The 14,859-nt window shown below is 43.4% G+C and overlaps 1 protein-coding gene across 1 annotated transcript in view; it reads right to left on the reverse strand.

The window, feature by feature from the left end:
* Window positions 1-14,859, reverse strand: part of RTF1 (RTF1 homolog, Paf1/RNA polymerase II complex component) — a 520,646-nt gene that overhangs the window by 370,386 nt on the left and 135,401 nt on the right. The window contains exon 4 of the mRNA XM_077465048.1: window positions 3,656-3,860. Coding sequence (XP_077321174.1) covers window positions 3,656-3,860 — 205 coding nt within the window. The remainder of the gene's footprint in view (window positions 1-3,655; window positions 3,861-14,859) is intronic.

A 14,859-nucleotide genomic window follows, 5' to 3' on the forward strand; every position in this document is an offset into this window, starting at 1 on the left:
CTTTCCAAGTAAAAGGCTGATACCTTAGATCCTGATGTGTGGGCGAAAGTAGAAAAATGAATGCTAAAAAATTGTGGAAGTGACGAACAATCATCAGCTTTTTTGTTTGCTATAAAAAAGTCAGTGTAGAAATCATGAAATTCTTGAAGGACATGTATCTGAGAAAGGCTACTATTATATCGTTTGAGCTTAGGTAATGCGCAGGTCTGGGAACAAGGAGTCTGTTAACCAACATTAAACCTGGCTTGTTTTTCCAGGTAAAAAATAATAATTTGCCCAACAAAGACTTTTCTGCTCTTGTAGTCAAGTGTATATTCAGTTCAATATGGGCTTGTTCGATCTTAGAAAAAAAAAAAAGGTAGCTGAGGTAGTGGAGCGTTTATGTTGTTGGACAACAGTGTTAGTCTTTGGTTTTGGCGTCAAGTTAATTGTGGGATTTTTTCAATCTAGAAAACAGTTCAAATCAAAAAAATCCACATACCAAAGCCTTGTGGGCTGCCCAATTTATAGCCAAAAACGAGAAGTAGAACCAGGCTCCAGGCTGCCCACTGGTGCAAACAGAAACCAGGTGCATACCTCGGCTCACCAGCATCCACAGCAATAGACACAAAACAAAATGGTCTTGAATTGCTTGATGAAATTCTTTATTGTCAAAGCCATTGATCAAGGAAGACACATTCTTGTGAAATGCGTTCCATGTTTGTCAGATAGTTTATTTTTATTTTTTTCTTTGATTATATTTCTTATTATCAGTATTGTTTAATGGTATAAATTATAATTGATGATGATTGCTTTGTATACGGTATTATTGTATTAAGATTGTATTCATATGTAAAGTATATGTAAAGTATATGTTCCGCATTCCAACATATCATGGATGCTGGTGGTCCTTAGACTATGCCTGTCGTTAACCTGTTATCCAGCTTGTGTCTCTGCCTACCCCTGCCGCTGCCCCTCGGCCTGTTCTGCCACTCTATGGGGATGCCCGTGGTGGTCATATGGACACGCAGGGCTTCTAGTGAATATGTCACCGGAAGCCCTCTTTTGTGCCTTGCACTCCCTGCTAGGGACCATCATGCTCCCAAGGCTGCGTGGCTGGCGTTGCCGCCTCTGTTCACCATCTGCATTGGCTTCGAGATTTTGCCTGGGTCCTTGGGCGTGACAGGGGAGGGCGCTGTGCCGGTCACGGTAACCCCATTGGTGCTGGCATACTGCCCGGTGCCGTCCATCTTTGCCGCGTGGAGCCCTGGGTATTGTAGTTGTTTAGCCGGCGTTAGTCTGCGTCGGTGACGTCAGATGCCGACTCGATGGAGGACACTACAAAGCCACTCTGGCATTTCCACCGCCAGAACCGTCGGGCTAGTCTATAGGAACTTCCTTTTGCTCTTGTGTTAACTTTGTATGGTTTAATTACATCTATTTCCTACTTGTCCATAATGTTTCTATGTACACATTTTTTATATTGAGACTTTTTTCTTTTTTTACTGTCTGTCCTTTTTTTCCATTTTTTTTTTTTTAAACTGGTAGTTGTACTCTGTCATTTTTACAATATAATACAAAAACAATCATTTTGAATTAACTTCGCTATCTCTTAGGGATCTCCTATATTTACTTTTTAAATTTATTTCCTACATACTCTTAACAATATACATACTCATTACTGTTACCTGTTTTTTACAGAAAGACATCTCGCTAATACTTGGCGGGCTGCTTGAGATCTAGCCCTCCCCTCCATGTCCATTTCTTTTTGGTTTTAAAATAAAGCCCCTCTTGGAGTTTATTACCATCAATTCTGATTCCCTTTAACCTTCTATATTTATATGTATAGCTTAACCTTTGTGTGTCCTCTGACTACTTGAGGTCCCCTATTCTGGGGTTAATAGTTCAGTCCCAAATTTTTGGTGGTGGCGGTCTGGGGTGGATTCCCTTGCGGGGTAAGCAGGGCTTTCTGTAACGCCCTACATATACTCTGATTTCTATATGCAGTGTAATGATTATTTGGATTTATGCTCATTGTATTATATTTCTTTCATACTTATACAGTTTTTCTTAAAATTGCTGATGTACTTTGCACAACCCCTGAAGAAGCATTTCAGCGAAACATGTCGGGGAAATGTGCATTGGCTTTGTTTTTGGAAACTGACCTGCTTGTTATGACCACCTTATATATGAATTTGTACCTACGTCTTTATTGAGATACATATTTATGTGCTCTTAACTTCGTTTAAACTTATTAAAAATTTTATTTTTTTATACTTTGGTTTACAATTCTCTCATCCGATTCTTACCATAGAAATCCCCCAATTCCCTTCCTCATTTGATGCATTCCATGTTTGTCTGGCTTTGACAATAAACGCGTTTCAGAAGAACGTGTCTTCCTTGATCAATGGCTTTGACAATAAACAATTTCATCAAGCAATTCAAGACTCCAATGTACAAACATTTTGTTTTGTTTCTATTGCCCAATTTACAGAAGGTGTAGTAGTCTTCAGCTTTATTCAATTCATAGTAGGTTTTAGGATATAAAGCAATAGGATGTTTCACTTGAGATTAAATTTAATAGCCAATATGATTTTGTGGCTTTGAAACGCGAGAACAGAAATATCAAGATAGGATCATGTGTGTCAATTTTTAAATGCAGATTTTCAGACTGGTGAACTTCTGAGACACTCTGCTAATACAAGATGCTTTTCATACCTAGTCATATTACTGACTTGTTGCCAATACACTTAATTAGTTGCAAAATGTTCTACCAGTTCTTCCTTGTTAGCACCACCCACTTTGCCAGCTCTGCTGCCCTGTCTCAACTTTGAGACACGTTGCTGCCATGAATTTCAAAATTACCTTCTCTTTCTTAAAATTGTACATTTCTCAGTTTAAACATGGGTTTATAAGATTTGCAAATTATTGCATTCTCTTTTTATGCCGATTTTACGCAGCGCCTATTTTTTTGGGAATTGGGGTTGTAGAAAACACTGTGCTGGTTGGTTAACTGGGCTAAAAGAAATCCACACAAGAAATCTTGATCTGGCAGAGCTGCAGATAGAGGACTTACCTCCATGATACCAAACTAAACAAGGCTGTACAGCAGGCACAGAAAAATACACTATAGGGAAATGGCTCCCCCCTCCCAATAGGTTTTTCTTCTGGGCAGCAATATAACCCACATATATACGAGTCTAATGTATTTTATCCATTTAAAAACCATGGCAATTTTTTTTAAAGAATAGATATATATATATACATAGGAATATTGCCCTAGAAAAATAAAAATAAAAGTCAGCAGCTACAACTACTGGAGCTGCTGACCTTTAGTAAACATACATTTATCAGTCCAGGGATCCAGCCCTGCCCTTATCCATGCTTGTTCTTTGCTGACCTTAAGGTCCTCTGAGCCACCATCTTGGATGTGGGAAGTCAGCTGTGGCATCCTGGTGCTTCACATCCAGCTTCCCACTGTGCATCCATGAGTAGCGTTGCACTTTCTCAATGGACCCACAGCCTTCTGTGATGTGTCCCAGGAAGTTGCAGGCAAGGGGGTGATGGGCAAAATCCCATTCAGATCGCCAAGGCAATCATACAGGTATATGCTCCACTTTAATAATAATAATAAAGTTCTGCTTTAAAATGTCTACAAACATGTCTAAAAACATACCGTCTCTTGAGAACTTCTCTTTTCTCTATTCGGTTGAAAAGCTCTTGTTCTCTCTCTTTTTCAGTCATCTGTTCAAGTCGAGCCCTGTCTTCCTCATCTCCCATAAGATCATCGCCATATCCATCAAAAAACTCTTCCTCTTCTGATGAAGAGTCTGAATCAGAGCTGGATGAAGAACTATTACTGTCAGAGTCTGAAACTTCACCTGAAAGCCAAGACACTGTAGTTGTGAAAATGGTCAAAGCTACAAGACATTTATTGATAATTACACCCACACACTAAAATGAGAATATATATATATATATATATATATGTATGTATGTATATGATATAGATATATTTTCGCTCGCAGTACTCCACAGAAACTGCCTTACTAAAAAAACTCACCAATGATCTACTAACTGCTAAAGCTAACAGCCATTACTCCATACTACTCCTACTTGACCTCTCTGCTGCCTTCGATACTGATAACCACCCGCTCCTCCTCAAACTACATTCCCTTGGCCTCCGAGATTCTGCCCTTTCCTGGTTCTCTGCCCATCACCTCACTCCTTCAGTCTCCTCTCACATTACTAACCTGCTGACATATCAGCATGGATGTCACACCATTTCCTTAAACTAAACCTCTCTAAAACTGAGCTATTAATATTCCCCCCTGCACATGCCCCCCTCCATGACTTTTCCATCAAAACCAACAATGCAACCATCAGGCCCTCCCCTCACGCTAGGGTACTATGTGTAATTCTAGACTCTGACTTGTCATTTCAGCCCCAAGTCCAATCGTTGTCAAAAGTTTGATGAATTCACCTCCGTAAAATCTCTAAAATTCGCCCCTTTTTAACAAATGAAACAACCAAGCTCCTCATTCATGCTCCCTTGTTATCTCTCACCTTGACTATTGCAACTCCCTTCTTATTGGCCTGCCTCTCCATAGGCTATCGCCTCTTCAGTCCATGAATGCTGCTGCCAGACTTATCCACCTTAACCGCTCAGTGTCTGCCAACTCTCTCCTCCAGTCCCTACACTGGCTCCCAATCACCCAGCGAATTAAATTCAAAATACTAACCACAACATACAAAGCCATTCACAACTCTGCCCCGAGCTACATCACCAATCTTTTCTCCAAATATCACCCAAATCGTCCCCTCCGCTCTTCTCAAGACCTCCTACTCTCAAGCTCTCTTGTCTCCTCCTCCCATGCTCATCTCCAGGATTTCTCCAGAGCCTCTCCCATCCTCTGGAACTCGCTAACTCCACTGGTCCGGCTATCCCCTACTCTTGCTACCTTCAGACGATCCCTGAAAACTCATCTCTTCAGGGAAGCCTATCATGTCCCCAACTAATCTCCTACCACTTCCATCAGCTCATTCCCGACAGTTATAACCTTTTGTACCACATGCCCCACCCTATTAGATTGCAAACTCTCCTAAGCAGGGCCCTCTTAATCCTCTTGTATCTTATTGCATTGTAACTGTATTGTCTCCTATATTGTGAAGTGCTGCGTAAATTGCTGGCGCTATATAAATCCTGAATAAAAATAAAAAAATTATATTATATTATATATATACACACATACATACATACACACAGTGAATCAAGTGACAGTGTCAATAACTCATAAGTGAATCAAAAATATCCAATAATCAAGTGACAATGTGTCAGTCTCTTAACACATGAAAATAGTTCATATCTGTGAAAAATCTAATGAAATGGATGATGGCCAGCGAATCTCAAACGTTGAGAATGAAGTTCTTCCAAAAAACACCACTTCCACTACACCGCAGTGTTTGTGACTCCACACCCCTTATGCTCTCGCACTCACCAGCTGCATATGCCGTACACTTTCACGTTTAACTAAACTCGCTTAGATCCTCTTTTCCTGGGGGTTAAAATAGGGATCTCAAACTTCCAGTTATAAACAGATGCACATCTTATTGGTCATCCTCGTAATGAGCTCGCAAATGAAAGAAAATGCTTCTGATGGTGTAATAAAGTAAACGTTTAATCACAAAGCTCACTGCATTACACGCTCATGTAAAAATTCAAGAACACGCTACAAGGTATAAAAACCACAACACTCCATGCATCTGTAACTGGGTATGAGATGGTCACGGCAGACCCAGGGTCTGCGAGTGTGTATAGTACTCTCACCACTCTGTGTCCCCGCTGTGCACTGTTCGGCATAGTGCATCACGTCTCGTGTATAGCGTCCCAAGCCTCACTCAAATGATCGCCTGACATGTTTCGGCATGACTGACTTATTCATAGGATTGGCTACTTGGCAAGGCGGTCTTCCCTTTATTTCCTCAACTTCTGCAGATGGGCGGAGAAAAAACGTCCGCATATGCGCACTTCGTGTCCCCGTTACACCAATACCCCAGCCATTACAACATGATGCTCGTAAACTATAATTCCTATAGCAGTCAGTGAATAAAATGAATAAAAAAATGCATTACCAAAATTACGATTATAAGGGCAAACTGGCAGCAAGCTTATTATTTACACATTCAAGATAACATGCCTGCTTGCCGTCAGGTTGCGCTTATAAATCGTAATTTGGTAATGCATTTTTTTTAAATATATTTTATTCACTGACTGCTGTAGGAATTATAGTTTATGAGCATCATGTTGTAATGGCTGGGGTATTGGTGTAACGTTGACACAGGGAGTGTGCATGTGCGGAAGTTTTTTCTCCGCCCATCTGCAGAAGTTGAGGAAATAAAGGGAAGACCACCTTGCCAAGTAGCCAATCCCATGAATAAATCAAATGCATGGAGTGTTGTGGTTTTTATACCTTGTGGCGTGCTCTTGAATTTTTAGATGTGAACGTAATGCAGTGGGATCTGTGATTAAAAGTTTACTTTATTACACTATCGGAAGCATTTTCTTTCATTTGCCTATGGAGCTCATTATGAGGATGAGCAGATATGCACCTGTTTATAACTGGAAGTTTGAGATCCCCATTTTAAACCCCAGGAAATGAGGGTCTAAGTACGTTTAGCCAAACACGAAAGCGTAGGACAGCTGGGGAGGGCGAGAGCATAAGGGGTGTAGGAGTCACAAACACTGTGGTGTGGTGGAAGAGTGTTTTTTTGGAAGAACATCATTTTAGATTCACTGGTCATCATTCATTTCATTTGATTGTTCACAGATCTGAACTATTTTCATGTATAAGGCTAGGTTCACACCATAGCGATGCGGGAACACCGCGAATCCGCAGCGTTTTCCCGCATCGCATGCCTCCCGCCGGCAGTTCACACTGCCCTATGCGGACTGCTGGGAGTGTCAATGAAATCTTAATGACACCCCCAGACCAGTCCGCATATCACAGTGCGATCTGCAAACTCGGACAGGAATCGGATCGCATGGTGTGAACACCCATGCGATCCGATTCTGCTGCGGACCAAAAAAAGGGTCCTGTGCGAGTTTGCGGCGGGTGCGATGCGAATTCAGCCATACTATCTGTATGGCTGAACTCGCATCGCACAGACAGATCGGATGTGATTTGCACTGCATTGCGGTGCGAATCACATCCGGATCTCTCACCTGCAGCGGTGTGAACCCAGCCTTAAGAGACTGACACAGTGTCACTTCATTTATTGGATATATTTGATTCACTTATATGAGGTATTGCCACTTTGTTACTTGACTCACTGGGTGTTTATGCATACATATTTTTTGTTAGCTTATTGTATAGATATTTATTCACTTTTTTTTTATACTTTGCAGTGTGTAGTTAGTGGTGTACACATAAGGAATATTGATTATTATTACATATTTATATAGTGGCAGCTGTTACTTAGTGTCTTTATTTTAAGCGCAGTGGTGATACATATATATATATATATTTATTTATTTATTTATTACACACACACCAAAGTAGCAGAGCCATAAAATGAATCTAACCAAAAATGTTCTAATCCTATAATTTGCTAAATACCAGAGGTGAGTGGGCCACCATTTTGTGAGTGACCAGAGACAGCGTCTCTGTAAGGATAAAAAAGTTTAACTGTGGTGCACCTGATGTGCACATTTTAAATGTTAGTTCCATTTTAAAATGTTTTAATAAAATATTGGTGGGAAACAAAGCACCATGATTTAGGTTAAGAGCTGGTCAGCACTCCAAACATCCAAAAAATGTAATTCCTTTATTGAAAAAGACATGTACAACGCCGTAAAAAACATTCTATACGTTTCAGATATCAGTCCTTAGTTGGTAGCCATGCTATGAATGAGGACATGACAAGGCAAAAAATACTCCATCACGAAGGGGGGGAAAACCTTTTGGAGCGGAGGTGATTAAATGACTGAAACTTACCTAGTTCACATGTTGGTGCGTTTATTATGCCCCACAAGCACACCTTGGCTCCGTTTGCCATCTTCAGTAATCTATAATGCCACGTACACACGACCAGACTTTTCAACATCAAAAGTCAGACGGAACAATTCCGGCAGACCATTCGATAGTGTGTGAGCTGCAGCGGACTTTTGATTTGCAAAAGTCTAACAGACTTTAGAAATGGAACATGTTTCAAATTTTTCCTACTGAGAAATCCGCTCGTGTGTATGCTAGTCCGACGGACAAAAACCGACGCAAGGGCAGCTATTGGCTACTGGCTATGAACTTCCTTATTCTAGTCCAGTCGTACGTCATCACGTTGAAATCCGTCGGACTTTGGTGTGATTGTGTGTGGCCAAGTCCGTTCATTCGGAAAGTCTGTCAGAACTCCGTCGAAAGTCTGTCGGACCCAAGTCTGGTCGTGTGTACGCGGCATTAGACTGTTGCAATATTTTCGTGGTGGAACCAACCAGTTGTTAGTTCTTCTTGCCCACGCTACTCAGGTTCATTTCACCGTCCCTAGACCGTAGCTGACTGTTGTATAATTCCTAGCAGGCTCTTGACTACCTATGGCTAGCGCTGTGCCTCATGTCTCCCGCTGCAGTCACAGACACAAACCTATAATGGTTCCTCCCTTCCTGTATCTGCACGACTGGGATAGCTTTCCACACAGTATGTGGCGCACACTTGAGTTTCTACTTTTTCTTTCTCCCCCCACCCCCTTTCCCAGACTTGAGAAACACCCAGGCAGAAGACTCTTCTCAAACATTTATTGGCCTAATCCCATGTACCCACTGCATCTGTTGCCATGGCTAACCACCCCAGAACCATTTACTTACAGAACATCCAGAGCTTCAACTCCTGTTAAAGAACATCAGGGGAGGGCGTGACCGGAAGTGCTAGGGAGAGGACGCATCTCCGCTGAGCTCCGCCGGCCGAGAACTAAACCTCAGCCATCGGCCGCTATTAGGCAGTATCCTGGCCGGCGAGCACCTTGGCCTATTCCCCGCGAGTCCTCGGAACATACCTATTGCCGTTTTGCGGCTCCGGGCGGCCGTGCGATCCCGTGATCGGGCCCGAGGCCTGCTACACCCAGTGAACGCCGGCCGCCATCTTGCGGCCTACAAGGACGCCGAAGCCTCCGCGCTCGTGTACCGCGGGCCGCGCGGATAGCGGCGACACACTCGCATTCATCTTGTGTCGGAGGAGCCCCCCTGAGGCCTGGGACAGGAAATCGGCAGAGAGGACCGGAGTTCACAGGCTGTACGCTACTGTGGAGGACATACTGAATGCTGAGGTAAGAAGGCTAGAGAGATAAAACAAAAAAGAGCTTGAGTCCCGATTGGAGTCACTATCTGAGAAGTTTAAACAATTTCCCACCCCGGGCAACCGTAAGTTGCTGGAACTGGCCAGATCGGAGCTTGATCTGTGTCTCACTGAAGGTTCTGAGCGTATACTACGCTGGTCCCGCCAGCAGTGGTATGTGAGAGCAAATAAGCCAAACCGTATGTTAGCCAACAGACTCCGAACCTTTGCCCCTAAACTGAACCCGATAACCCTACGAGACCGAAACAATGTCCTATCAGGGAACCCGAAGCATGTTCTGGAGGAATTTGGGTTTCGCCTTGCGAAGCTATACGTGGCACCAGAGGGAAATGCGGCTCAGGGCACGGCAGACTTCCTGGAAAGTCTTTCGCTCCCATCCTCAACGGGGGCCCACGTTACCCTCATGGATAGGGATATTCAGCTTTCCGAAGTTCTACAAGCAATAAAAGAACTTAAGGTGGGAAAACGTCCTGGGCCTGATGGGTACACCACGCTTTATTATAGGAAGCTGGCACCGGTAGTAGCTCCCCACTTGGTGGCAATGTACAATTCGGTGAAAAATGGCTACCCTCTCTTCCCAGATCTTCTGACAGCAAATGTGGTGATGATTCCTAAACCGGACCGTGACCACTCTTGGGCCAATTTCAGGCCTATCTCGCTCATCAATGTAGATATGAAACTCTTGACAAAAATTTTGGCGACTCGACTAAACTCTTTTCTCCCCCGTTTAATAAAAAAAGACCAGGTTGGCTTCGTACCACAGAGACAGGCGGGAGATGCAATTACACGTATAGTTCAACTCCAACATATAGCCCAGGCGCCCTCTCTGGAATCCATGCTTCTCTCCTTTGATATAAATAAGGCCTGTGACTCCTTATCTTGGCCCTATCTAATGTCTGTCCTACGGCACTATGGATTCGGGACTTCTTTTATGACTTGGATGTCAGCCCTATATGATTCCCCCCCGAGCAAAAATTAAGTATTACGGATTTGAATCCCCCATTTTTAATATCCGCAGGGGAACCCTCCAGGGGTGTCCGCTGTCACCCCTTCTCTTTGTGTTGGCACTAGAACCACTGGCGGAGGCAATAAGAGCTCATCCAGATATCAGGGGCATAGAAATAGCAGGTTGCCCCCATAAGATTTCCTTATTCGCTGATGACATTCTTCTTTCTGTCACCTCTCCTAGAACTTCCCTGCCAAACTTACACACACTGTTGCAATCCTTTGCATCTCTCTCAGGACTCCAGATTAACTCATCTAAGTCAAAGGCATTGTCGACTAACCTCTCTGAGGAGTTACTGGGGGACTTGCAGTCGGCCTTTCCTTACCAGTGGGTTTCCTCCTTGCCTTATTTGGGAATCAGTCTCACATCGACATATCAGGCGAATTATCCACCACTATTCAAACAATTAACGGATATGTTGTCGGGTTGGTCCTCCTTACCTCTTTCATGGTTCGGGAGAATAACGGTCATCAAAATGGCATATCTCCCAAAATTACTTTACTATTTTAGGGTTCTCCCCATCCCAATTCCCTCCCACGTCCTCGGTACCCATCAGCGTAGGATCCTGCAATTCATCTGGAGATAGTCTCGCCCTCGTATTAATAAACAAATCCTGTTCGCCAACAAAAGTAATGGGGGCCTCTCGGTCCCAAATATAAGAGACTACTACGTGGCTGCTACCATTGCTCCGCTCTCTCACCTCCAAGAGACATATCAACTCCCGCTCTGGGCGACTATTGATCTGCTTGAGACTGACCCCGTCCCAATCTCTTCATTACCGTGGCTCCCACCTATACATCGCCTTAAGATTACAGGGCCTTGTATGATTCATACGCTACGTGTGTGGGACTCTGAAGAACTCGACGGGGCTGGCTTCTCCCCATCTCCCGCTGTTGCGACTTTTACGTTGCCCACTTTTCCCTCCGGGCTTTGATGACTCAGCGCAATTCAAGTGGTGGACCATGAATGGCTTCGGCGACGTACACTCCTTGCTTACTCCCACTAAGATCTTAACATATGATGTTTTGCGCTCGTTACATGACATACCTCTACGAGAACATTTCAGGTATCTACAGATCCGTCATTTTCTCCAGTCTCATTAAATCTCAGGACGCCCCATACAGGTTGACGCCGTTTGAGAGCATTTACAGAACCAGACCCCACTCTCCTGGTCTGATATCTACGATATACTCAGCTCTAATCTCTAAGAAAACCTCCAGTGCAGTCTTATCATTTGCAGTGGGAGAAAGAGTTGGGGAAGAAGCTGGATCCGGAGGATTGGCAGGCAATGACCCTAGCCATATCCAACTGCTCGCGCAACGTAGTGATTCTGGAAAATGCATATAAGGTGTTATACCGGTGGTATTATACCCCGACGCGCCTGGCTCGCTTTGTCCCTACCTGTTCCCCTCTTTGTTTTAGGGAATGTGCCCATGAGGGCACTATGGCCCATATTTGGTGGACATGCCCGCGGGTGTGCAGACTATGGGTCAGGGTGTATGCATTGCTCCGTAGCCTACTTCGAGTAAATCTTGAGAGACCCGTTTGAGGCACTCCTTGGCAAACCAATCACTGCGCTGTTATGCCCGGAGCGTCAATTGGCGCAACATCTCTTTACTGCAACTAAGTTGACAATAGCCAGAGCATGGAGAACCCCAGCCCTGAGTTTCGAGGCAGTCAAGAACCAATTGAATGATGTTATGGTCAATGAAAAATTGTCTTCTGTTCTTACTGACACTCATGCCAAGTTCCTACGTGTCTGGCAACCCTGGATCGCATATCATTATTCTCCTAGATTTGATGTCGCTATATTGTCCATGTAGGGACCGGTGGTGCACACCCTGTGAACCTATTCTCTCCCCCCCGTCCCCTCTCTCTTCCTCTCCCTTTCCTTCACTTTTTTGACCCTCACTACTCCTCCCCTGCTTCTCACTCTACTACCTCTCTTAATCTACTCTTGATTCTTTGTTCATCTTCTTCTCTTCTTCTTTCTTTTGTCTTACCACTTAACAGTGGATGATTACTATGGGCTGTCAATGCATTGTACGACACGCTTCTGTTGCAGTCATGTGAAAACCCGGGTTCACCCGGACACAGTAAATGTTGACATCGCTTGGGCAACAGCCTGCTTTAATTATTACTATACTGTAACACACCTGAACTGTAATTTCTATGAAAGCCTATTGTATTGGAATGTAAACTTGTTAATTAATAATAATAATAAAAACTTTTGTAAAAGAACATCAGGGGATTGACCTAAAGTGTTGAGAACTAAATTGTTTTGCCCCTAAAAACAAAGGCAAGTGGACGTAGTATGCTTTCGAGAGAGTTTTCTTCTTTCTCTTCCCCTATAACCCACTTTCCGGATTTCTACACTGCATCATCAGGAGAAACAGATTGCTTGTAGTATTCTTCCACAACCTCACCTCCTCATGTACCTTGGAGATTGTTAATACTGGTAGGATACCTACTATTGCAGGGAAAGCTCTTTGACCAGGATGTAACGCTCATCACATTATGCTCCGAATAGGTTTCGACATAAAATTATTTTTCTCCCATGTCTAAAGGTATTTGCTAACCATTGGAAGGGTATACTTTTAATGGGTGACTCAAGAATTGCGTTGAACCCTTTTTTGGAAAAATAATATTCTACCTACGCATATCACCACTCAAGAGGTCCAGATGTGTCCTCCTTCAAACACACGGTCTTGTCAAGAGGGAAGCTCATTGGGATCCTGTGACTTCACTTTTTACTCTAATCCAAATAGCTTCTGCAGGATAGATAACGTATTATATTCCAACATCTAGCTTTGGTGTCCAAAATTTTTATTCCCACTATCCTGTAGTTAGAGTATGATCCTTATAGCTTTCTCAACTTGCGGGAGCATACAAAAAGGCACCTGAACGGATCCCTACTTACTACCTAAGCGACAACTGTTTGCTCCCTGACTACCTTAGGAGAGGCCCATAAGGCTATGGTTCGGGGTCACCTAATTCAGTTGGCTGCCAGGAAGAAAAAAAAAAAAAAAGTGCACGATACAAGACCTCATCTTACACATGACAGGGGCTGAATGCCTCTGGATAGCCAAATCCTCAGCTTGGGATGCCCGAGCTACAGAATTAGATCTTCTCACTGAGCAAGCTGAAAAGCCTGTGATGGGCCAAACAAATATTACTCATGTGCAATTTTTGCACTTTTTTTTCTTGCCTCCTTGTATGATAAACCCATCTGCCATGTCGCAAAGAGGGCTGAGCATTGTTTGAGACTCACGTCTCCAACTTCTTTTGCAGTTGGCTCAAGATGCCCTTAATGCCGAAATAACCGAAACTGCAGTCCTTCGAGACATCTTTACCATTCCCTGAAACAGGGATCCCCAACCACCTACTGGAAGCTGGGTCAAGCTGTGGGCAGAGCAAGCCAAAACAAACTCAACAGCCACTCCCCAACCAGCAGAGGGTGCCTGCTCTTTCCCCTAGCACGAATATGCCTTCCCACTTAGTGGACACGAAGGAGAAGAGGGAGGAGAGTAAAGCCAGGGAAAGGACCTCAAAGCACTGGTAAGACCCAGGAAGCAGCAGCAGCACCCCCCAGGCAGACTGTAACCCCCACACAAATCACCAACATCCAAACCCAATGAAGTCAAGTGGCAGAGACGCAACGTAAGCAGAGGCAGGATGTAGAACGAATTTGATGCATGTGAAAGCACACCCCGGTAACTCAAAGCATTTTTTAAGGCATTTTTACAAGTTTTAACACTTAGTGACAATCTTTTGATAAAGCATTTTTAAGTTACAGTACATACTACACCATGGGAGACTTTGATTGTTCCCCTCACATGAGCTGGTGGCGAGTTAGGTGGAATTGTAAGAAGCCTGTCCCCATATGCCACTGGAATCTGGGAGAATGATATGGAGAGCCCCTAGTGAGGAAATGTCGAAACATATTGGAACTGATGAGACTAATTATTAAAGTGTCATTACACCTACTGGGAGATGAGTTCGGTGAGCACATAGGTGGCACAGGTTTGATTGTTAAAAGGCACCCTGGGAACTAGTTTGGTGTTGGATGACACTGAAGAAATCCATTAACCAATTCAGCCTCTCTTAACCAGTGTGCTGCAGCACACTGGTGGGTCATCAGAAGTTCTCAGGTGAGATCAGGGGAAAGAAGGGCTGTCAGATGAGCCCAATCTCCCAATCCCCAGGCAAACTGTACATTGGCGCTGTGAGAAGCTGCGCCAACCCCAGCAAAGTGAAAGTCAAGAGCAGGGGAGTGCTGAGCTCTCTGCTTACCCCTACAGAGCAGGACCAGGCTGAATGAGGAAACTGGAAAAGTACTATGCTAGAAGTTAGATTAATTTTAAAAGAGCTTTATACATGTGCACACATAAAATATAAATATATACATTTTTTTTTAATACACAATATATCTCTCTCTATATCTATAGAGAGAGATATCTATTTTTATACATAGAGATATATATATATATATATATATATATATATATATATATATATATATATATATATATA

This window comes from Lithobates pipiens, unplaced genomic scaffold (assembly GCF_037356315.1).
Source record: "Lithobates pipiens isolate NorthernLeopardFrog02 unplaced genomic scaffold, aLitPip1_a1.2 Scaffold_30, whole genome shotgun sequence".
NCBI classification, from domain to species: Eukaryota; Metazoa; Chordata; class Amphibia; order Anura; family Ranidae; genus Lithobates; species Lithobates pipiens.